The sequence below is a fragment of the Lissotriton vulgaris genome, chromosome 9 (assembly GCF_964263255.1).
Source record: "Lissotriton vulgaris chromosome 9, aLisVul1.2, whole genome shotgun sequence".
In the NCBI taxonomy this organism is placed as follows: domain Eukaryota; kingdom Metazoa; phylum Chordata; class Amphibia; order Caudata; family Salamandridae; genus Lissotriton; species Lissotriton vulgaris.
Genome location: NC_141697.1, coordinates 935,615,093 through 935,641,117, shown reverse-complemented (window position 1 = coordinate 935,641,117; position 26,025 = coordinate 935,615,093). Strand labels below are relative to the sequence as shown.

Genomic DNA, 26,025 nt, shown 5'->3' with positions numbered 1-26,025 from the left:
CATTCTTATAAGTCTGAAGGTCAGTGCTGACTGGGACGATTGACTCTCAGCCATGTTTTTCAACTTTGACCCGGTCTTGCGCGTGTAGATGTTGAGGTTGGAATTTTGATCTTTTAGCTGCTAGTTCATACCATAAATTTTAATACATTAATAGTTACAGTCTTACTAATTAGATTTTTGTTGTTTTGGTGTCAAATAATTTATTAAAATATACTCTATTTTTCTAAATGGTTGTGGGATTTTTCTTGCTTTGTGTTTTCACTTTATTACTGTTTTTGTGCTGTATAAATACTTTACACATTCCCTCTAAGGTAAGTTAAGCCTGCCTGCTTTTGTGCCAAGCTACCTGAGGGTAAAGCACAAGTTAATTTATTGACTTTTGTGGTTCACCTTAACAGGGATTGTAGCTGTTTCTTGAACAGGGGTACCCCCCATTCAACCAACAACACAATTTCTCACATACTTGAATTCATCACAGCCACAGATAATTGCTCGGGCCACATTCTAGACTCCATTGTTTGTCATTTTGGGTTGGATTGTCCCCACTGGCACAGGGCCATATGGATGGTTTCTGTCAGAGATGGCATGGTGTGACCAAAATGGTGGATTGGGGTTTGGCATCCAGTTTCAAGGCACTGGCTCCATAAAAGTGAAACACATCTAGTTGCATATTATCAGTTTAGCTGGTGGCCCTGTTGACAGATTCCCTTCCTTGTGTGCTGTCTGGTAGAAACTAAACTTAAAAACAGAAAAAGCAAAAATCACCAAGAAGGTTGAGATGCCTACACCCTGGGGTTCCTCAATGTTTGTTTCCTGCAAGCCAAAACACCTAGGTGAGGTCCATTTCTGTGTGGACATTCACTTAACCGACACAGACATCAGAAGGAAAGGCACATCTTTCTATCTGTGGTCAATTTAGTGGCTGAAGTGAATGGCTTGTGCTGATTTTTCAAACTTGACCTAAATGACAGATAGAACCAGCTGTCTCACTTTTCCCATTTCCATCAGAACTATTTCTCAGAACTTTATTTGTGAAGTACTGTCTTTACTATTAGGCTGATTAACATAAGTGATGACATCCTAGTATGTGCCATCTCCACTGATTAACACCCTACTTGTCTATAGGCATTCAGTAAGCCAACTTGTACGAGTGGACTGATGCTTCAGCACGTGCAAATTACTGAAATCAGATATTGAGTTTCTCAACTATGGATTATCAGAAGAAAGGGAGGATCCTGACCCTAGAAAAGTCCACAAAACACAAAAAGCTGCCTCTTCTCAACTGTAATGGAAGTTCAAAGTTTCGTGTGGATGGGCACTTACTTTGGTTGAAATATTCAAAACCTGACATCCCTGACAAAGCCATAGAGATACGTCTTGAAAGATGATAGTTTAAGGGGTGGGAAGAAAGAACAAGTGTCTGCATTCCAGAACACGATTTGTTCATTATTTCTAGACACAATCAGGAAATATTATTTCTCTGAAAAGCACAGTGAGCTGACTGTGTATGCCACCGCAACACTACTGGGGGTAGGCTCTTGTTCAACTGCACAAACATAAACAATCGACACCTATGGCTTATGCTATTCTAGAAATCCCAACCAGTTGCCAAAGGTACTCTCAGAGAGAGAAGAAAGTACTCACATATCCTCCTTTGTGATGCCACCACTTCCATTTGTATCTATGCAGCAGTCAGTTTCCAATATGCACCAACTAGAAGCCTCTGGGCTCACCACTCATCGGAAAAGCCTCTTTCTCACATTAAAATTGGTTCATGCAGTTGCACTAGTACTCTTGCTTGGGGCTGGGAACACCTTAATGAAATCCCGAAGTTCTAAGAGTATGTGGCTAAGGGAACCAAGACTGAGGAATAGAGGCAAACCATAGTGGGTAACTCAATGGCATATTTGGAAGACATGGTTGTAGAGATATAACAGATGAGTGCTTCTTCAATGCTAAAACAGCCATTAAAGACTAATTGGAAGAATCTATTTTATGGTCAAAACCATGCACAGAAATGGCTAAAAGAGCTTTGCAGTCACTCTACAATGTGCCTCACAAACTATTGACAGTTAAAGAAGGGTTGTTGCTGAGAGGAGTTTGTATTGTGGTTCCCACGACCGTCATGACTCGCATCATGCCTTGTATCCTGATGTTGCTGGATCTTAGCCACTAATGCATAGTGAAAAGAAAGATGTGGATAGGTCCGAAGTTCTGGTATCATGATATTAACAAACATCATGTGTCTGCCTGCACCATCGCCCAATCATCATGAAGATCAACCTTATGGTGAAGAAGTGTCCAAATCACTTACTAACTTGAACAGCAAAAGGTCTGTCCCTTTGGCTTTGCCAGTGCAGACTTATTTGCTGTGTCAGTGTTTTTTTTTACAGATGCTGTTCAGAATTGGCAAAAAACAGTTGTTGCCCATGCAGAACAGCATCAGCAAAGAAATAATAAAGAACAAAAGCATTATAATCTGCACGTGTACTTGCATCATCACGTATGTTCACGTATATCTCATGATATTGTATCAGGTTCCAAATGTATAGACCTTCTGAAAGCTGTCCCCAAATTAATCTTAAATACACTAAGAATGTCCCTTGCATACTTTTTTAAGGTTCAAATATGATGAAATAGAAAAGATAGATCAGAAGGAAAGATACCGTAAATGAAGATACCCAGATAATGTCAATAAGGTGTCCATGGATGAAGAGTTTTTGATGAGATACAACAATTTGAGCAGACTGAGTCTAAAGCATAATTTACTGTATTGAGTTGACTTTGCCCTCTAGGCCTTGATGTGGAGCACATACCGGGATTTATTTGAGTGATTTTTTGGTGATATAAGTACTGACCCTAACTTGACCCTAAGAAGCATAAGATGAGATTGGTTAGTAGGCCAGCGGCTGTGGTGTTCCTGAGGTGTCCTGGGTATAGATTGCCGCAGCTGTGGCTCTACCCCTCACCTTGAGCTGAGACCTGCTGCCCCAGAGTGGGATCACCATACAGCGTTAAGACTGGTGCAGAGTGGGGAGGCCCCACACAGTGTCTTTGGTTGTGGACACCATATATGGTATGCCGCCAATGCGCCCTCCATAACGGTGAAACCCAATGTGAACAGGCTCCTACCTCTTGATCACTAAAGGCATTACAGACTTGTTGGGCCCAACCATGCAGGGTAGAGGCCCCCTCGAGCAACTGGAGTGTATGCTTGAGAAACACTCAGAACAGTTCGACAAAATTTTGCAGGATATAAGATAGCAAAACCAGCGTTGCGCCCCGCCCTGAAGAAATTACACCCCAAATGCAACTCATGAGTTCTGACATTACGTGCCTGCAGTTGCTGGCTGAGGACGCTGAGGGGCCATTGCAGTGCAACAATGTTCGGTTTCTGGGCCTGCCTGAGTGTGCCGAGGGACCAAGCATGGAGCTGGTTTTAGAACACTGCTGACTGGCACTGTGCTAGCTGGAAACGCCACTAGGTTCTTCTCCATTGAGAGGGCCCATAGAGTGCCGGGCAGACCCCCACCACCTCTGGCGGTCCCACCCCCTGGGGTCGCAAGCCTCCTTAATTACAGAGAATTGATTCTGCAGGCCTTTAGAGCTAAGGGGCCCTGGTGTCATGAGGGAGCCATGATAACGACCTACCCAGACTACACAGCGGAGGTGCAGTGGCACCACAGTTTCTATGTGGCGGTCAAACAACAGCTACGCCAGATGGGCATGAAATATGCTATCCTCTTTCCTGCCAAGTTGCAGGTACTCGAGGGGGGACAAGTCACACTTCTTCAAAGCACCCAAGGAGGCCTGGTCCTGGAACGATATGAGGGGAGGACTGTCTGGAGCGGGGGAGGTATCCCTTGCCTGCGTGATGCAGAGCCTGAGACGGCAGTGCGCCCGGGGGCGGTGGTCTCAACCAATGACTGAACAGACATCCTAAGATTGGTTGCAGATGTGCTGGTCTACCGTAAAAATCCTTTTATCGTACTTTCGCCATAACACAGGGAGGGAGCAAGGCAAGATGTGGCAAGCTGACCACATTTGGCAGGCGAGAGGGGCAATAGCAGAGCAACGGACTGTGAAAGGCAGAGGGGAGCGGTGAGGGGCAGTAAGCCAGCCATGCAGGAAAGAGCAGAGAGGCTGTGGCAGCACAACTGATCACAAAGGGATGGAAGGAGGGCTAGTGGCATCAATGTGGACCATGGAGGGCAGGGGAGATGGGGTAGGAGTACTGACTCAGACAATGGAAGGCAGGAAGAAGCAGGCAGGGCAGCAAACTGGCCATGTGGGATGGGTAGTAGGGGTAGTGAATGCACAATACACCACACAGGACAGATGGGAGAGCAGTGGCAGCAAAATAGATCTTGGAGGTTAAGAGGGAGCCATCAGAGGCACGCACATGAACAGGAAAAAGGGTTGGTAGTGCAGGGGCAGCTAGCTGACTATGGAGGGCAGGTGGGAGAGATGGGGCATGCTTCACATGGACAATGGAGGTAAAGATAGAGGGAGGCTGACCATGAAGGGAAGGTGTGGGGGCAGTGGCAGCACAACGTATCCATGCAGGGCAAGCGGGTGGGGGACTGGAAGCACAGCTGACCATGGAAGGCAGATGGAAGGGGCAGTGGCAACACAACTGATTTTGGATGGCAAGAGGAGGGGTAGGGGCATGGACCTGGACACTACAGGGCAGCAGATAGGGGACAGAGGTAGCAAATTGACCACACATGGCAGGCGGGAGGGACAGTGTCAGCACAGCGGACCATGCAGGGCAGGTGGGAGTGGCAGTGGCAGCACAATGGACCATAGAGGGGAAGGGGTAGAGACACAGACTCGGACAAAACGGTAGGCAGGGTTTTGGCTCAAGGTTCATAGCTCAGCCTCACCCTCATCCTCTTCCACTCGTACATGATCTCTCTGGTCAACGTCATCTGAACACACAACATCAACATCCTCTCATACGCTGAGGACACACACCTCCTACTCTCCCTCTCGAACAAGACCTCCAACACAAGAAAGAAGTTTGCCTCCTGCATGACTGAAGTCACTAACTGGATGAAAGCCAACAGTCTCAAACTCAACATAGACAAGACAGAAGTAGTATTCTTCAGCAAGATCACTTCATCATGGTACTGCAACTGGTGGCAAAAGTCGGACCTACACCCACAATGAGAACCCACATCCAGAACCCATGGCAAGAACCTCGGAATAATCATCAACAGCAAACTGGACATGCCTGCACAAGTCAACGCCGTCACTGCATCCTACTTCTACTCCCTGAAGATGCTGAGGCAGTTCTTCAATCTCTCAAGCAACACTAGAAAATCTGTCACTCATGTACTAGTCACCAGCAGGTTGGACTATGGTAACACCCTCCACATCTGGATCACCAAGCAACTCACTAGAAGACTACAAGCCATCTAGAAAATACTTTCCCCTGCTATTACTTGTCCAGAGATGAGTCCAACCCAGGAAGAAAGAAATGTGGGCTATTAACGCTTTCCTTAGTGCAAAAGGTCTTTGCAGGATTCTGTTGCAGCCTTGACTCAAAGAGGACCTGTTGATTGATGATAGCTTTCTGCTTTAGAATGGAAATTGCACTGGATACTCCCTTGGAAGGCTTAGGGGCTTTTGCTTCAACAGCTCACCATGTTCATAGTGCTTCTTTATAATTCAATGTCTACCTTATGCTTTTGGCAGGTATTAAAGTGGGGATATCATTCCAGAATGTGTTTGAAATCTAGTGCTCTATTGCTCCTGCTTTGAATGTTTTTTTTAGCAGTGTGCAGATATTTCTAACTTTGTATTTTTCTCACTATATCACACTATCCTATTCTGATGTCTTGGTGTGGAACAGGTTAATAACATCTTTTTTAAAAATATTATAAAGATTTTTAATTGCAGTACCTTGGTGGATGAACAGTGGTCATGGAAATAGATAGAATTATTTTGTATTTATACCATTGTAGGCCAGTGTTAGGTGTGTGTCCACTTTCAGAAAAGTAATCTAAAATGTGTCCCTGCCTGGAATCTGACATATTGAGTTTAGAGTAAAGGTGCTCAGGTTACATCACAAGGGGTGCCATATAAATCACACAACCGGCTTTGAATTGGTTTTGTCGGTGAGAGGGAGCTAGGTCAGTTCTTGCAATGCTGAAGAGATGTGTTTGAATCTTCTTCAGTTGGGGCCTAATAGAGCAGCTGCATAAAGAATGGGTTCTTGGTGTCAATGAGGAGTCTGTAAAACCACTATGGCCCTCATCACAAGTGGCCCAGAAAATAGGCTGTATTTTACCTACCCCCGGAGTTACTGATACCACTGGTCCCGCCCGGTAAATTCAGGGGAGGAGAAATTCTGGTCCATTGCGAGGTGGACCCTCAGAGTTTCCAAAACAATGAGGAATTACTGAAGTAACTGGTTATGCCAGGATAGCTTCTCGCAGTACCTTCTAATTTTTCCTCTCTACTTTCTCTCAGACATTTTGGCTCAGTAAAAGTAAAAGAAAGTCTTGAGTGCTATGGGGTTGGTAAATGCTGTTACCGGCCTCATTTAAATTAAGATGTTATTCATAATATAGGCCTGAGTATTGCGTTACCGCCCAGGATGAGGGCCTGGGCTATGGGTGGGAACTTCATAGGATGAAGGAAGAGCTTGATTTTGCACAATCACATAAGCTGGAGCCAGCACTTTGTGCTTCTTTTCCTAGGTATGATCCTTGAAAGACGGAGAACGGTACTGAACACCTCTTCAGTTGGCGAGGTGGTGAGGCTTCCTGTCTAAGGGCACTCTCTGTTCCTAAAGGTGGTCTCCTTTAGTGGTCAAACATAACAGCTGCTGGTAATCCCTGGGAGAATGGCAGATTATGGTTCTACCTTACCTAGTCTACTCCTTGTCTTTAGAGATTTGGCCTTCCGGTTGTAGTAACCGGTGTTAACTTAAGCGAAAACGTAAGATATGTTTTTCCACTGCTATATTAACTTATAGCTTATGTAGACGCTGAACAAATGTCATCACCACAATGCATGGATACTCAAACATCCATGGAACCATTATCAGCAAATAGATAACCACATAGAGAGTATACTGTAAGGAACCACTAATGCTAGCTAGATGTCCTCACCCAGGTTAGGCATGGAGGAAAGACTAATTGATTATACCATTGACATTCCATGGAGAACAAATCAGCAGGTACATAAGTTGGCAATGGGTGTTCACATGAGAAGAAATGTTGTGACTGATAACCAACAGATGGCCACAAGGCCAGGCCTTATGCACTGAACTCCTGCTCAACTTAGCAGCTGGCCAAGATCTGTAGCCATACACAGTGGGTACTGGGTAAAGGACTCATCTTTCCATTGTTCCATCTTTCCATCATTTCCATCTTTCCATCGTACCCTTTGGCCAGTACTCTGGCATGCAGTATCTGCAGTGCACAGTATGTGGTCATGAACTGCATGCACTGGGAATGACACATGGCAAGAGTACCCCTGCTCTCAGTATTCTCTGGGCCCAGTCTCAGGCAATTCTCAGTGCGTTCTGAGAAGGGGACATGACCACTGGCCTTTGTCATTGCCCTGTGCCTACTTCCCTAACCCATAAGAGCCTCTGGGGAACATATGATTTCTAATTCCCTATGGACATTGAAAGGTAATAATAATTGTACTGACAGTTACACCAGTATAATATTTGTGTATTTTAAAGTGTTTTCATGTAGTTCCTATTGGCTGACACGTGCAAGTTGGTGGAAAGTTCCCATCCTCCCATAGAGACTCCACTGGAAATCTTATGAAGCGGCACCCAGTAGCACTGGTTGGTGAGAACGAACTTACAGGTGTAGCAAGAACACTCGACTGCTCCTATATGAAAGCTATACTATTCCCTAATATGACTACCCGACAGAAACACCCAAAACAGTACAGAGAATGTCTCCACATCAGTTTGGTGGAAGGTTAGAATATCAGACCTCCAAGAAGAGCTCACTTAACGTGGACAACCCATCATGAGCACCCTTAACTTGGATAAACTACTACTGAATCAGTATAACATATTACTAAATTTTTATATTGTGTATTTCCTATTTGTGTACCCACAATGACTAGATAAAAAGGTTGCTAGACTCAATACCCTTATTTAGGGGAACATTCACTGGAGTAACCCACAAAATGGCATATAATGGCATTAGGCATTAAGACTGAGGATAGAAACACCTACCTTCATGCAGACCCAATATAATTTAGGACCACAATGACTACAGCACAAAGTATGACTTGGATAGTGGCACTGTAGGCATGGTTTAAAATGTTGTGCATGGTTAGATCAATGAGTGATTAGTTAAAAGTAGTAACATAAAATGAGAACTATTATTGTGATTGTCTAGTCCATGTTGATCTCAATATGCTTTTTCAGATCTGGAAAGGAAACAGAAAAGTAAACAATGTGGATCTGACTGCTTTAAACAAGCATGGACCAGTTTACACAGATGGTAAGACAAAATCATTGTTTCCCAACAACTTGATGTTGAGTTTGCAAAGGTACAGGGTTAGGTTTGACAAGTCTTCAATGTCACATTGCTAAGCACAAGAAGGAATAAACAAACCAAGCATTGAGTAGGGCAGTAGTCATCAAACGTTTTTGCTCAGACGCCCCCACAGCAAAATGTTTTGAAGTCAGGCCCCCTTCAAAGCTTTATGGCAAGAATTGTGGTAGCGAAAAGAGCAGGGCTGAGCGCAGGGTTGGGGTTTATGACATCATTTTAAGGAAACCTTTCATTTAGCTCATAATATAAATTAAATATTAGACTAATGCCAGAGCTAATGTATCAAAGAAAAACATCGGCATTGGCGATGCGGCGAGTGCATTTTTATTATTTCATTTAAAATTACCTCTGATTAGTTTAACTTGCATTTATTTTTCATTTAAGGTGTGTGTTCATTTTTATTTTTACATGCAGTTACCTGAAGGTGAAAAAAAAACTAAATAATTACAGAACATTTTCTTCTTGTTAGCAATATCTTTGACCCTAACACCCCACTCACTGTCCCTGCCCCCACCCCAGGCACACAGGATTACAGTTTTCCGCAATTTTTCATGCACTTAAATCTGCAGATGTAAATGAAGACAACCTGGAAACATACACAATAAACAAGATCGTGTTTCCAGGCTAACTTCATTTACAAGTACTTGCAGACGCATTTGAATGCAGCCAAGGACTGCCAGTGGGGTGCACCCCACAGTTGATAGACCTCAGTCATAGGTGAAGTTAGAGTCTACATCTTCAGATTTCTACATGTTTCAGCTTTTACTTTGTTCTAGACCTTAGCACTGGAATATATAACAATCAGAGATACGTTATCAATATGAAAATATAAAGAACAAAGACCCCATTTCCGTAGCCAGAACAATGTTCCATTAGAGTTAATTCCCTCTTGAGTGGAAGATCTCTTATTCTTCAAATTTCTGTGTGACCACTTTGACGGCACCAAAGTAGAATAAGTCTTAATGTTCTAAAGTTTCTGCTTATTTCATCTATTATTCAGTCTTCATGGTGCCGCTTTGTTGAATCGTGTTGCATATATATATATATCGATGTAACAGGATAGTTTTTAAGTGGTGAATAATTGATTGAACTAAATTCTTTTATATGAATATTTACTATTATTTGTACTGCATACTAGAGACTGAATCACTGCTAGACACTTGCTGGAATTTCACTGTGAAATTGAAGGATGCTCACCATGTTGGGGACTGAAAACCCAACAGAAGAACCTGCAGTTACCCACGCTCATGAGCAGCGAAGTAGCTGCCTAAAACTGAGACGAGAGCGCTTGATACTCTATGACTAATCAGCTGTTAGCAACTTAGCTAGGAGTGCCAACAAGGGCGCCAAATAATACATTATGTGATAGTAGGTAACTATAAAGTTTGAATTGGACTATATCAATCAAATACACAAGACATTGAAAAACATTAGATGTTAATAAATCTATTGTTTTGACTGTGATTAGAATTGTCACCATGTACCCAACCATTGAGTTTCCCCAAAAGAGACTGCATGAATTGCTTGGCTCTATCAACTTTCCAGACCCAAAAAACAATAATTAGGGAATGGGAAACCTAAAAGATCTGCATCTAGGACTGAATCAAGGATCAGTAGCAGTGGTTCTAAATCTAGACACAAACTCATGAAGTACATTAACTAGATAACTATATCATCTAAACCAATGACTCAACTTTCTTTGCCCAAAAGCGGATGGAGAAAAAGTTTAGCCTAGGAGACTAAACACTTTCCTGGTGCCGGGGCTATTGAATTTTGTCCCCTTGAATGTTTGAATGTATTAGACAAAACACAGAGCCTCCCAGCTGCATTCAACTTGACATTCACACTTAATACTTACACAAATGATGGGAGAAGGCTTGAGTTTTAGGAAGGGCAGATCAGGAACATTATAAGGATTTTGCGGTCCCTGGGCCAAACTAATTTTGTGGGACCCTGTTCAGAACAGATTTGGAATTTATGATCCAGTTTCAGCTCTTTCATGTCCTCCTCAGCCAAGTTACAGACAGGGGCCCAAGTTCAAATTCAAAATGTGTTTTTATCTTATACTCAGGGATAGTGAGGTATGTTTCAATGTTGTAATACAGAAACTGGCAAATATTATTGTAAATAATCTCGCTGACCCTTTCCTGTTTTGAATATGTGGAGTCTGGTTTCACAAAAAAAAAACTTTATAGATGCTACATGGTGTGTGTGTGATCGAAGTCCCGAAGGGCCAACAGCCATGTGATTAGTCCCTCCAGTAAAAGTCTTGTTTAAGAAACACGTCTGTGAAAAGCTGACAAATGCCAGTGTGGTAAAGTTCCCAGTGGAAAGAATAAGTTCCATCCGTGTGGTCTAGAGCCTGATGTGTGGCAAATGTCTGTGTGGTACAGTAAGTCACCGAGTTAAGATGATCCTGCGTCACAATTGCGTGTTAAAAGGCCAAGTACCGTGTATTAAAAATGTCTTGTGTGATGCATGATTCCTTCCATGTGATACCTGTTCATGTGGATAAATGGTCTGGGCCCATCGTACAAGGGGACAAAATTCATTAGCCCCAGCCCTGTTAAATAAGTGCCGGTGCTTAGCACCTGAAAGCACCGGCACAAATTAAGCACTGGCGATAACCTTCCAAAATGCCGCTATTGCTGGATTTTTTAACGCCTAGGCGGTTAGCGTTGTTAATAACGCGATAACCAGGTGATATTATCCAGCGATAGCGGGCATTAAAAAAATTAACGCTAAGCGCCCTTAGCGTTAATTTTCCCTGTTCCTTGTTAATATGCCCCCAGGTGCCTTATTTTCTTTAACATTTGTAGGTGGAAGTTTGTAGCTTTAGCTAACGTGTTAATGTGTGGAAGAAAAGTAAAGGCAGGGTCAATAGTAAATCCTGTGCTTTGACTGATGGCACAGGTGAGTCACTGAAGCCTTTCAAAGTCAAGAAGGTCCGTAGGCGTGGATTTTTTTGCTAACAAGGGGGAAAAAAGTAATACCCGTCACCAAGGTGTTGATGATGTGAACGGTTGTATTTTTTGGATACAGCTAAGTGTCATCAGTATATTGGTGCAGGTTTACACATACGTAAAAAAAAAAATCTTACTGCTATTGGCTGCTGGACCACAGACTCTTCCCTGCCCCCTGCATTTATGCTCTCTGGTGTTACAACCAGTCTTCATCTGACTGTTTTCACAAGTGAAGCCTTTGATGAATTGTGGTGCCATTCAACAGAGCTAAAGGATTTATATTAAGAGCGAGGCTATAAGGGTTAGCCAACCCGTAATAAAGGCATAGGTCCTGTCATTTGAGGAAAATAATGGGAAAACGAAATAGTATATAAATACTCAAAATATATAGGATTTTGTGTAAGTAAATTTACAGACAGACGGATTCTCTCTCTACCAAAGGTAGGCATTATGGAGATCATATGGTTAACAAATAACAGTTTCGAGGTGTAGGAAGAGGATGTAGCAAAGAGAACAACATCCTGAGAAGTATTGTGTAGCTTGATAACTATGCAGAGAATGTAGGTCATATAATGAGAAGTTTAGGTTAATGTCAATATTTTTGATTTGTCACATTGTTCACTATATGGGTGACAAAAGGTTGCATTGCTTCCTTTACCATTCTTACAGACTATTCCGAATGCTTTTCTAATATAACAGGTTTAATGGTTTAGGAAAAGGTTTATCATGGGCAATCAACAGGAGGTAGCTAGTGGGTAAACATTTCATATATTCCTGGTGTGCCAATCCAAAGCCTTATTTTATGTTAGCCTCTTGTTCTAGTGACAGCCCACTCTTAGGATTTCATCTTTGAAATGTCATCCAACAAGGACCTAGGCAAAGAAGAGGGAGGCAAGGGTCATATGTTTTACATGAAGAGATGATATACATAATTCTCAATGTCTGATATGTTTACATTAGATCAGTTTGGATGTCTTGAATGGTCACAGTCGGGTACCCGTATCCTGTATGTGGCAGAAAAGAAAAATCCCAAATCAAAATCCTTTTTCAAAACGGTATCACAAGAGCTAAGCCACTCCACTGAGGAGGATGATGAGAAAGCAAGAACACTAGACCATGTTAAGAAGGTACAATACTTAACCACATTCTTCTTATGTATATCTCACTACAAGGGTTTTCGTTGAAACATGGCATAGTCTTCTTTTTCTTTCTCCCCATGTTTTCTATTTGTTATCATCTTTCTTCTTTTATTACTTGATGTTTTTAGTCTTTTTGTGTTTCTCATTATATTTGTTCTTCCTCTTTCACTGCTAATATTGTTATTCCTGTTTTTCCTAATATATGTATTCATTTGAAGAACTGTACGTGAAGTGTACAATGATACAACTGGATACAATATACAATTGGTTTGCTAACATAGTTATGAGAAAGGAACACCTATTTCGAAAGGCAAAAGATAGAAATGTGTACAAATACAAAGAGTGTAAGGGTTCTCAGACATCATTTCCATGGCATAAAGTTGATAGGATTACATCAGGATTCATTTAAATCACCGGTAGCTTGTTACCTTGACTGGAAAGGCATGGTGTGCAGGGCACTCAGAATTCAAAGGAAAGTGGAAAAATGTATTCACATATCATTATACCTATTATAATAAAGGGTTGTTTCCTGGTTTCTTGGTAAGCAAGAGTCAGGTAGTCAGTCCATGTAGGTTAACAGGTTGTACATTTATTGTAGTTGATAGGCTACAGGGTGCTTAAGAACGCTTCACCAGGAGCATAATCCTCTCTCCTCAGCTCACTCTCTCTAACTGCCATCCATCCCTATAGTCACTTACCGATGTTTTATGACATCATAATCTAGATTTAGCAAAGACGGGAAGCAGGGTAGTGGAGTGGGGAAGGTGTCACAAACACAGCAATTGTAATCCAGCTCCTTCCCTTAGAAAATAATAAAAATCGAAATAGAACCATGAGAGATTCTAGCTTGAATAAGCCATATAAATTGTTGCAGCATCCAACTCCATCCAGATGAAACTGAAAGCACATCCGTACCGTACGCGGATCACACAGACCCTATTCAAAAGAAACCTGTACGATGCGCAGTACCAGGGGAACAACTTCAGTACACAATCATGATGGGCCCTCTCTCTGGCGACATTTAATCTGAACTCCCATGATGACAACCCGGCGGCGATTCATACTTTAATGCCCTCTCCAACACTCCATTAACAGCTTGCAATTCTAGTTCCTTCAGAGCAGCAGCTTACACAAAAGAAATGGTTATCAAGCATACACAGATGTATAATGTCTAACCATCAAACAATAGTGCTCAGATATGATTCAATCACTGTTGCTTTGGCTAACACCAGAACAGCAACTATGCATTGGCTTCTCCAAGTATAAACACAAAACAGGTCATCTTCGATTCCAGCTCAGGTAGTCAATTCGATAAAATAAATAATAAATCTGGTATTTGTTAAGCACTAACTAATCACCCCTAAAGGTCTCAAGGTGCTGGGTGCCGTCGGGGAGATTAACAGCCAGATTCATCATTGTCCCATTTTGTGAGTCCTTAATAGTGATTATTAAGGAATCGCTATTAAGGACTTGCAAAACGGGATTCAGGTAGGAATCGCAAAATAAATTGCGATTCCTACAGCTTCCTTATTTGCGATTAGCAAATTGCTAATCGCAAATAAGGAATAACTCCCCATTCATTCCTATGGGACTATGGTGCTGTTACCCTCAACTGAATTCTTATTGATTACTGCTCCCAAGCCAACTTGCATCAATGGTAACTAACCATACACTATAATTCAATTGAAGGACTTCAATGAGGGTCGTTTCTATAATTCTCTTCTTAACTCATTCTTGCTCACCTCACAGATTTTAATTGCAAGAGAACTAAACATTTCTTTTGACTACGTAATGCTTAAGCTCAAACTTTTCAGTATAGTTTGTAATACATTTTTAATGGAATTCACACATTCCTAGGAAGGATGACGATTCATTCTTGCTACTGAGAGAAGATGCTTTCGAGATAGTTGGGATCAAAGATGGTTTGGGTGGAGCACCATTTTCTCCAATAACATGCCTGTCATAATCAACATTAGTTTGATGACATTGCAAAAGAAAAAGTGTACATTTTAACATGCTTTCCTGAATCCTACCTGCTTCAAGATATTACCATGTTCATTAATAGTTTCACTGTAGACTAATACATGGTCTGGGAGTGCCCTCGCTCAATGCATCCCCTCAAGCAGTTCATAATATGTTGAAAAAAAGCATGGCAGAAGGGATTAAAAACAGCATTCTACAAAATGTGTGTGCCCCTACTGGAATAATGAATGCAGTGTGCTTTCTCCAGTCTTTATGCATGAGGACTTGGTTGTAAGGCAAACTGAATTTAAAGCTGGTGAAACACCTTAGCCTCACCCAAAGTCATCACCATTTGATTGATTAATGGCAAAATTTGACAGTCTGCTATCACACAACGCTTGAGTTGACATGAGTCAATGTATAACCTAATCTTGCCATTTTACTTTTTGGCAATATCTACAGGTGACAATTACTCTGATGTTTGGTTTGAGGACACCATCTTTGCAGCATTCCTGTTGAATAGTTAACTTCAGATCGAACTGAAAGGGGTATTCAGTGTACTAAAATTAAGTACACTATGCAGGGAGTCCAGTGAGACCCATATTGGTATTCAGATGCAAAGGTAGATAATACTAGCGTTCTATTTGTGGTAGTGTGGGCGAGCAGTTAGGCTCATCAATAACCCTGGGTGTAGTGGGCGTGGGGGGGGCAGGCAGAGGTCCATGGAGTTGTGGACAAACTCCGTAGAACTTCGCTACGCTATGCCGCCTATTAAGAAGTAAGTTAACATTAATTCAAAATAAATTCAAAACCACTTACCTCGGTACTGCAGCGTCCCCCGGGCTTCCGTCCTCCTGCTCCTCGCCGTACCGGTAATGCTTGAGAAACCTGCGCATGCGCATTTCTTGCAAGACTAAGTCTCCCAACTCTCCGATATTAAAAGGCAAGCCATTGTCAGACTTCACTATTGCTGGAATGTCCCAAGTCGGAAAAATGCCATTTAGTCTTTCAATGACTCATTCTTGAGTAGTAGATGAAAGAGCTTCAATTAATCAAAATCATGAGTATTCTTCCATAATCACCAGCAGGTAATGTCTATTGTTGAGTGAACCGAAAAAGTAAATGGCTATTCTCCCCCATACATGCTTTTGGAGTTTTGATATGTTTAATGTGTGGTGAGTAGTTTTTTGCAGAAAGGCAGTTGCACAGATGACAGTCTTTTAGTTCCTTTTCAACCCTACCATCAAGGTAAGAAAACCAGACTCTGCCTTGGAGAGCTCGTTTTGCGGTAACGATTCCACAATGTCCTTCATGGGTCATTTCAATTATTTTCTGTCGCAAACTCTCCATAATCAGGATTCTAGACCCTCGTAGTATAACTCCTTCCTGAAGTTTGGGCAATTCATCCATGACATTTTAGTATTTTTGATATTCACCATCACTGGTGAGAGGTCAAGTGTGTTGGTTCCTTGACTGATGTATAATTATATCCTTCAACTTTAACATGTCACTATCGTGGCTCATTGCAGTGACGATTCGGGTTAATGAAATGGCAGCTGGTGTGTTTGATTTTACAATCAAGTTACTATAGGTCTCGGGGGGGGCGTGGCTTGGCCGGCTGCAAGATGGCCGCACTCTAAGTGGGCTCTGCCGACCAAGCACAAGATCCGCTATAATCCTGCAGACAACGGCTTTCTCAACAGCCACAACCAGTGTTCCCTGACTCCCCCTCACCTTCAGTACCGCTTGGTGTGCTTTTCACCTCGCCTGCTCGGAGACTGTACTGCTGCGGAGCTGGGCCTGCGCCTCGCGGGCCTGTTGAAGCCCGTTCTCTCTACTTCTACCGCTGGTGGGGCTTCCTGGGTCTTTGTGTGGCCGGAGGGACGTCGGAGGTGCCTGCTGACTTCCAGTGAGTGTTTTTGCCACCTGGGCTCTCTGCGGCGGGGCTGGGGGCGTACACGCTGGATTGCCCGGCCTGGGCCTAGGGAGCGCCAGCCCCATTTTCCACCCTCTGTCCCGATTGGCGCGGTCTCCGCCCGCTTTCAGTGCCCGGGCTTGGCAACGCGAGCAGTGTGCCCCAGCTCCTTCTCGTCGTGCCTGCCCCGGGCAGGGGTGCGCTTCTAATTCCTTGGTAGCGGAGCTGCGCGGGGATCCCCAGACCCGCTCGCGACTCCTGCGGCCTCTCCTGGCAGATTGTGACGCCACGGCCCCCCCGGCACATAGGATAAACGTGGCCTGGCCTTACTGAGGCCTCTACAGTTTCCTACGCCAGGCCTGCTGCCTGCACTATACGCCGGACCTGTTTCTCCTGAGGAATGCTTTATGAAATAGTTGGTGTAGGAGCCAAGTCCCCAAGACATTGTGGCAAATGTCTAAACTCAAACCCCTCATTGTTATACAATACGGTGCAGTGTGTATCCTGCGGCGCTGGTCCTTCCCTCTCTGCCACGTCTGCTGCTGCTACCTGAGGTGGGGTGTGCCTGCTCCTCTTGGCATTGGCCCTGGGCGGTTGGTGTTGTCCCCGCTATTGGCCTTGCCGGGCCCTACACCTTTACTGCTGTCTGGTGTCTGCCTCCTCGCCTGTTTCTTCAACGCCTCAGTGTTGCTGCGGAGCTTCTGTTAAGAGCCTCCCGAGTTCACCCCACCACACACCTGCTGCAGTGCCGCATCTCGACTCTTAGTGCTGTGGGGGTCGCACTCCGGTAGGGACTCTGCTGGGGAGGCTTCATCTGTTTGGTGCTGTGTGGCACGTGCTTTGCTTTGAGGGCCCCCCCTCGGGCTGGACGACAGTGCTCTCTCTTCAGGGATCCGTGAGCCTGACCAGTCTTCCATCCGCTCTCTGCCTGTACATTCTCCTTCCTCTCCGAACTTTGTTGCACTCAGGGGTCACGCCGGCAGAGCTTCTCCCGGTTGCCTTGTCTCCCTAAGGTCCGTTCGGCATGCCGATCTTCTCCTGCTAGGTGCCCTCAGTTTCTTCACTGTGCACAATTGGTTGCAGACTGGCAGTTTCTTCTGGCGCTAAATCTGCTCGCCTGGGGTGCTCTGTTGCTCCCCCATCTCTTGACAGCGCCTGCTGTGAAATTCCTCTGCCATGGGAAGGTCCGACCCTAAATTAAGTAAATTTGATCAACTTAGGTTGACTCACCAGGCCAGCACCAGCTCTGACAGTGGCAATCCCGCAGCCATCATGGACTTGCCTCCCTCTCGTGACGACGACCTCAAAGCGATCATGTTGGAGGTAAAATCGATGGTCACAGGGATCGCGATCTAACTAGACCAGCTTTCTGCCCAGCTGGACTCTGTGAAGGATCGTGTTGACTCCCACGACAATCGTCTCCTCCACGTTAAGTCCAGGGTCTCGGACGCCGAGGATGCACCTACTCAGGACCACCAGAAGCTACTACAGATGGACAAAATCCTTGCTCTTATTCGGGAGAAAAATGAGGACTTGGAGGCTCACTCCCGTCGGAGTAACCTCCCCATAGTTGGTGTCCCAGAGTCCACCAACATAGCTCGCATGGAAGACAACGTGGAGCAACTGGTCAAGGAACTCTTTAGTGATGTACTCTCCACGGTCTTCATTGTAGAACGAGCACATCACTCCCTTGGTCCACGCCATGGCCCCAGATTACCTCCTCGCCCTATCATCGCAAAAATACTGAATTTCCGAGATCGGGATGCTATTCTTCGTGCGGCGCGGGACATGGGCAAAATAAATCACCAAGGCATTTTGCTCTCGATCTTCCCGGACTATACTCTCACTGTAAAGGCTGCCAGACGCGAATTCCTACCCGCAAAGCGAATTCTGCAAAAACATGAGGTCTCCTACTCCTTGGCGTATCCAACTAAATTGAGAGTTTGACAGGGCGCTAAAAAACTGGTATTCCCCGATCCCAGGGATGCCTTCGCCTTTGCAAAGAAACTCGACAAATCATCAGGCTCCTCACCATCTGGATCTCAGCGTGCCGAAACAGACCGCCTTAGTGACAGTGATTGACTGGTTGTGATGTTTGGGGTTATTAATCACTGAACGTTGTCTGAAGTTCTGGTTGCTTGGCCACCCTGCTTAACTGTAGGGGTGTCCGCCGAGCCCTGCCTTGCCCTACCGGGATAATTCCCTATCTTACAATGGTTTCTCCTCCTCCAAGTTGGGGGTTCCTGGGGTGGGAAGGGGTGTTTCCTCAGCCTGATTGGGGGGTTGGAGAGGTTGTGGGGTGGTGGGTCTTTTGGGGTCTGTTTTGGGGACCAGTGTGGGTGTTGGGTCGGGGTCCTCTGGTCGGTGCTGTCTGTTTTGTCGGGGTGGGGTATCTGGGTGGCGGTCACAACACTGAAAAGCTTTAGGGACTGGTTTCTGAGCTATGATCAAGGGTAGATATGCTGGGTAGGGGGGTTTTGGGATGTTACCTTTCGATTACTCTTTATTGGTTCTTTGAGGTCAGATTGCATCACTGCACTGTGTTTCTTGCTCCCTTCTGCAGCAGTTACCTGTACGACATCTTCCCCTGTCCAAACTATACTGCTTTTCCCCCTCCCTTTTTTGTGGTTTGCTCACTAGGTCGCTGCGCACTTGGGGCTTCCTCTAACGCTTGGCCTGCTCAGGCGACCCGCTTCCAATTTCCCATACCATCTGCTGGGGGCGGTCTTCTTGTGTCCTTGCCGGTGGGAGATGCCGCGCTGCTGCATGCCATCTGGGTCTGCCTGTTCTCGTTTCAACTTGCACTGCGCCACATTCCACTAGGGTATAGTACAACATGACTGATACTGTTTGTTGGACCTGGAATATACGAGGTCTCAATGATCACCGAAAAGCCAGGCTCAGTCACTCTTACTTGCAGCGACACAGGGTAGACATATGTCTCTTACAGGAGACGCACCGCTTGCCTGGGTCTTCATACAGACTCCAGTCGTGCCACTGGGGAGAATCAAACTCCTCATTTTATCCCTCGTACACAAGGGGGATCTCCATTATGATACGTAAGGGTCTCCCATGGCAAAATAATCAGGCACTTTCAGATCCTGATGGAAGATTTGTAAATGGCTCCTTGTTGTCTCAGCCCATGACGATCGCTGAGGTATACGGCCCCAATTCGAACGATCCCAATTTCTTCAATCACATCTTATTTCTTCCTTCGGCCCGGCGGTGGTTCTCTGGGGGGGCGGAGATTTTAATGTTACCCTTTCAGCGGCACTGGACCGCTCTGGTCCTCACTCTTCTCAGCCAAGTGCTACCGCATCACTGCAGTCTATACCTACTGACAACTCGCTTAATGATGCCTGACGTCATGTGTGGCCTGATGCCCGTGAAGGCACTTGCGTCACCAGGGCTTGGGCTGCTGGTCACGCATTGATTTTTGGCTTACCTCCCCGGATGTCCTCACCTGGCTCACTACTGCAACCCATATGGCGCGTACCTTTTCGGATCATGCACCGGTTCAAATGAGCCTTTGTCTCCCTTCCTTCCCCCAGCGAGCATTCACATGGCGGCTCCCTCCGTACGTGCTCCGTGACACAGTCTTTTGCGACGAGATCCAAACAGCAATCACCAATTATTTTGATCTAAATGTGGGCTCCGTAGAATCTCCCTTCTTTCTCTGGGAAGGTTTCAAAACAGTAATACGAGGCAATTGCATTTCTAAATAGGCCGGTGTCCTCTGTTCTATCCGTACCACTCTGGCAAAGTTGGAAACTGAGATCAGGACTCTGAATGCTTCCCAGCCTGCATGCCCTAGTCCCGAGACTCTCGCTCTTTTAAGATGGAAGCACACTGAATTTTCCGAAGAGGTTGAGAGAGAACTTTCCTTTTTGGACAGAAAGGCCCGAGCTCATCGCTTCTGTGAGGGTGATCAGCCTGGAAAGACCTTAGCCAACCTCCTACGCCCTCCACATGCAGCGTTGTATATTACGGCTTTCAGCGATGGATGCCCCGCTAGAACCACCTCTCCTGAAGAAATTAAGACCTGTTTCATTTATTTTATTTATTTATTTATGAAATTTGATAAAGCGCGAACAATTGCCCGAAGGCGTCTCGGCGCTGTAGCATCTGCATCAGGATCTCCACTGAGTGTGTAAGATAGAAAGGGACAGAATAATGGTTAAAAAGCCAGGTTTTTTAAAAGTTTACGGAAGGACCAGAGTGGTGCAGGTTCGAAATAACTGAGGGAGAGTGTTCCATAGTTTTGGGGCCGAGACCAGGAACCGACGGTCTCCCCAGGAGACCGTCTTAGCGCGAGGCACCACTAAGTCATTAAGTGTAGAAGATCGCAGAGTCCTCGAAGGACAGAAGAGGTTAGTTGATCTTTGAGAAATTGAGGTCCTTGTCCATGGAGAGCTTTATATACAATACAAATCGTTTTAAACTTGACCCTGCTTCTGATAGGAAGCCAGTGTAGTTTCCTGATGGTGTCTGTAGCAGACATGTGTTTGGGGATTCTGGCAATTAGTCTTGCTGCCGCATTTTGTATTGTTTGCATTTTGTCAAATACCCTAATCTGGGCATTTGCGAAGAGGCCGTTACAATAATCTAAAGTGGACAGCACTAGGGAACTTACCAGAGTTTTCACCGCAGTTTCGGGTAGGAAAGGAGTTATTTTCCTTATTAGACGTAGTTTATGAAACGCCGAGGAGGCTACTTGGTTAGCGTGGGCAACAAAGTTGAGTTGGTCGTCAAAGACAACTACCAGATTTCTTACCTTGGGCGTGGGCTTAGGCACAGTTCCAAATGATGCAGGCCACCAATCAGGTGACCAGCTTGGAGTGAGTTGTCCAAAGATGACCACCTCCGTCTTATCCGAATTGAGCTTTAAGCAATTGGAAGACATCCAGTCTCCAATTGCCAACATACAGTCCTTAAAACTCTCGGCCATTTTATGTCCGTTGTTTCTAATGGACAAGACCAACTGAGTGTCGTCTGCATATGAGGTAAGGCTCATCCCATGTGCTCGAATGATGTTGGCTAGGTCCGACACATATATTAAAGAGTGTCAGACTTAGGGATGAGCCTTGTGGTACCCCACATGGCAGAGACAGGTTAGTTGAGTAAATGGATCCCAAGGTAACAGCCTGACCCCTACCTGAGAGAAAGGAGGCCAGTAGATCTTTAGCTGCATGTTGGATGCCCATTTCTTAGACACGGTCGACCAAGATGGAGTGGTCGACCGTGTCGAAGGCAGCAGATAAGTCAAGTAGCACCAGCACTGCTGTTCCACCCTGATCTCGGATGACTCTAATGTCATCCGCTGCCTTGATCAAGGCGGTTTCAGTACCATGAAACTTACGGAACCCAAATTGGGTGTTATCGAGTAAGTGGTGTTCCTCGATAAATTCAGATAACTGTGAATTAATCGCTTTTTCTGCTACTTTTGCCAAGAATGGAAGACTGGCTATCGGTCGATAATTTTTCAGATCGGCCTTATCCAGGTTGGGCTTCTTTAGGAGTGGTTTAAGGAGGGTTTTTTTCAGAATTTCCGGATAAATCCCAGATCTGAACATAAGATTGCAGATGTGAGTGATGGCAGGTATTAAGGCATCCCTTACTGGAGGGAGAATATTGAAAGGGCATGGATCTAAAGCTGATCCGGTTTTGATCGAATAGATAATTTCCGCTATTTGAAGCTCAGTGATGTCTTTAAATTGTGTAAAGAGGACAGCAGGAGGGGTGGAATGCGGAGTTATTGAAGATTTATTGATGTCAGTTTTGGCGGAAAACGCAGTGTAAATATCGTTGACCTTTGTGAAGAAGGTGCCCTGTGTGTCACAAAGGGATTGAGATGGGGGGGGATGTAAGTCAGAGGAGTGTCCAGCTAGATGCTTGGTGGTATCATAGAGCTGTTTTGAGGAGTTCTTGGCTTGCTCTATGCGTTTGCTAAAATACTTTTTCTTGGCCTCAGTAATCATAACTTTATATTTGGTGAGCATCTCTTTGTAACGAATTTTGTTTTCTTCGTTATAGGACTTTCGCCAGTGCCTCTCCCTGTTCCTACATAGTTGTTTCTGAGCCCTCAACTCTTCAGTAAAGCAAGGGGCAGAGGGAGTTGATCTGTTCCTTGTTACCTGTTTTCGGGGTACAAGTGAATTAGTAACGAGACCGAGCCAGTCCTGAAATTGCTTGGTAGCTATGTTAGGGTCGGTGGATAGTGTAGGCTGAGAGGAGGCAGGATTTTAAGATGGTGCTGTCTATATCCTTTCAGGCTTAGAAAGGTTCACGCCTGGGCTTAGGTACATTGGCTATTATAGCTTCCGTGACGGTTATAGTGCCCAGGATAGCATGGTGATCAGAACCATGTAAGAGGTAAACTATCCATTATATGAAGACCCTCAAGGTTAGAGAAGATGCCGTCCAGAATATGACCGGCGTCGTGCGTGGGGAAATTAACCAGTTGCGAAAGCCATAATGTGTTCATACCGGATAGAAGAGAAAAGGTATCCCTATCTTCTGATTTCTCTAAGTGAAAATTGAAGTCACCCAGTACTGTTAGGGATGCTTCAATGGCTAGAGGTTCTAAAATTGTGCTAAGATCTGGCAGGAATTCTGACCGAGGTCCCGGTGGTCTATATATGAGAATTCCTTTAAAATTGTCAGAGGGGGAGATTTTAATGGCGAATTGCATAGCTTCGCAGGTAGGCGAGGAGATCTGATAGATCCTAACAGGATAAATGTCTTGGGCAATGATAGCTAGCCCACCTCCTTTTTTTCGCTGCCGGTCTTGTCTATAAATCTTAAAGCCACTGGGAACTGCGACCACTAGGTCTGGGTCGGATGTATTGTCGATCCAAGTTTCGGTCAGAAACATAATATCTATGTTTCTATCTTTTAACAGGTCGGCAATCTCTTGTCTATGTTTCCCAAGAGATCGGACATTGGCAAGTGCAGTCGAAATAGTCTTTGGAGCGGTTATTGTTCCTGTGAATGGGTATTTCGTTCACCAGGGGAATGATAGCTTTACAATGGGCACAGCAGTACAATGATGACAATGGGGGGTGAGCCGGGTCGAACCTATTACATTTATTAGTATCTGGTGGACGCAGCTTATGCAGCGTGGTAGTCTAGTAAAGCAGGGCGGGAGCAGTACTGATTGAACCAGGGGTTACAGCCCTGGACCCGGTCCCGGCGCGGACAGGCGCAGACGGGCTTGCCTTTGGCGCGCCTTAAGCTCGCCCGCCAGCTGCGCGGACGGGAGAGCATGGTCCTTATATACAAAGTGGAGGAGGGCGTTAGGCGTCCAGCAGCTGGACCGCAACCCTTTCCTCCTTGCAATATGGCGGCCGTAGTGGTCCGAGTCACGGCGTCAGCACCTTAGTCGGCTGCACCATGAGAGACAACTCGAGCGTGGTGAGCCTCTGTGCGACGTGATTCTCGCACAGAAGAATCGCGAATGCTTGGTAAATAAAAATTCGCTTTTTAAAATATATACAGTTTCTAAAAACACATTTACCCGCATAGGCAAGCAATCAATAGGGATAGAGTGAAGAACCCCCGGCTTCCGCCCCAGGGGAGATTATGCAAGTGAAGCAAGAAAAACAGCAGAGGCCTAATCTCAGGGCCAACCTGGTGCAGATAACCCAAAGCAAAAACAGTCAAGAAGGGCCGTCCAGCAGCCAACAGAACCACAGTCTCAACAAGGAGGACTCAGGCGGCCATGAAGCACAGAACAACAATGAGGACGACTCGTCCAAAAGGAGGAGCATTTCCAAGAACTATATCAACTCAAGTCACTGAGGAGAAGGAGGAGGAGGCCGAAGCCCTGCCAGAGTCTGCTGGGGCATGGAACAAAAGAGTGCCATCGAAGGGAAGGTCAACCAGCCATTCCCTAACATTTTCTGGGAACACACTGTCCTGAAGCCAAGCATTGCGGTGAAGAGCAACTAAAGAAGACATGGCATGACCAAGCACCTCCAATATGTCTAGAGCGGAGCAAAGAATTAACGCTGCCAGCTCCCGGCCATCCAATGCATGGTGCCGCAAATCAACCAGAGCATCCTCCTGTGAAGCGGCGGCTCCCAGGGACTCAGCAGAGTCCCACAAACAAGAGGTGGCCCTAGCTAACACACAAAGTGTTAAGGGCCAGCAGAGCTGCACTGGTCGAAGCGAACATGTTGAGACCCCAAGAGTCTAGCCAGCAGGCCTCCCGTGATTGAGACAACAGCGGTTGCAGGGAGGGAAAGGTAGTCCGCAAAAGTAGGCTTGAGGCAGAGGGGTGGATAGAAAGACAAGCTGGGTCACGCGGTGCTGGAAGGTGCAGGTGCAGAAAGTGTTGAGGCACCGGGTCCCCCGTGGCGGGATGCCCCCAAGTCCCCATCAGGGAAGAAAGGAGCAAACCTTTAAAGGGAAGCAGCAGCTCCCTCCCACCAGAGCCCTAGTGAAGAACTTCCAGAAGATGATCTAGTTGCCCATTTCCCTGAGGATCACCCATGCGCAAAATACCCACAGCCGTGAAACACAGCGCAAGCGAAGGCCGCACCCGCCTCCGTAGGGCCCCGCAGTGGGGAAAGCAGCTCCTCCCTGGGCAACGGCTGGAAGCTAAGGCAGCCGTCCCCAAAGCCAACCGGAGCGGGCAAAGGACAGGTCTGGAAAGGAGAAAGAGGGACGACGGAGTGGGGGACCTGTGGCTCTTCTGGTGAAAACTGGATCCACGGTGAGGAGCCCCCCTTTGATGACGGAGAAAAACCCACGATGCGGTGGCCCGTCCCTGGCGTGGGCGACACAAGCAGGGGCCCAACCTCCGGAGAAGAGGGGGCGTCCGAAGAAAAGTCTGCGACCCAAAGCCTGTCTGGGTCCGTAGAGGCCGCAGCCCGAGGCAGGACGTCCTCATCGTAAGGAGACAAAGGGGACGCCGGACAGGCTTCCTCCACACCACACAGCGCAGGGGACCGGGGCTGGGCCGAAGCCGAGGTGGCTAAGGGAGGGCGCCGACTATCTCCGACGAGGCAGCCGCCTAAGTGGAGGTACTAGAGGGACCCGGGGGTGACAAGGAGCCCCCCCGCCAGCCTCGACCCATAATGGGACGAGGGTGGTCCGCCGACCCATGTGGCGCCGCCAAGGCAGACTCTACCTCAGACTCAGCAGCCGCCTGCGTGGAGGGACAAGAGGGGTCTCCCGCCAGCCTCGACCCATAATGGGATGAGGGGGGGGCGCCGACCCCTGTGGCACCATCAGGGCCAGCAGCTGTTAGCACCGTAGCGACGTCACCTCGGCCTCAGACAAGGCCACCACCTGTCTTGAGGGCTTAGAGGGGCTTGGGGATGCAACCAGAGGCGACCTCCTGCTACACCACAGGGACTCCCGCGTGGTGCCGTGGTCCAAAGGAGGGATCCCCGAAGGGCCGCACCCCAACCGCACCACATCCTCCAAGCCTGGACGCAACACGGAGGGCCCCGCACAACGCAAGGGACCCGCTGACCTCCCAGGAGGGGAAGGAGGAGGAGAAG

At 46.0% G+C, this 26,025-nt stretch overlaps 1 protein-coding gene across 2 annotated transcripts in view; it reads left to right on the top strand.

The window, feature by feature from the left end:
- The window catches only part of LOC147692561 (acylamino-acid-releasing enzyme-like), a 520,252-nt gene that overhangs the window by 177,066 nt on the left and 317,161 nt on the right, over nt 1-26,025 (top strand). For both annotated transcript variants that reach the window (XM_086938779.1, XM_086938780.1), the window contains exons 5-6: nt 8,408-8,483; nt 12,461-12,627. In XM_086938779.1, coding sequence (XP_086794905.1) covers nt 8,408-8,483; nt 12,461-12,627 — 243 coding nt within the window. The remainder of the gene's footprint in view (nt 1-8,407; nt 8,484-12,460; nt 12,628-26,025) is intronic.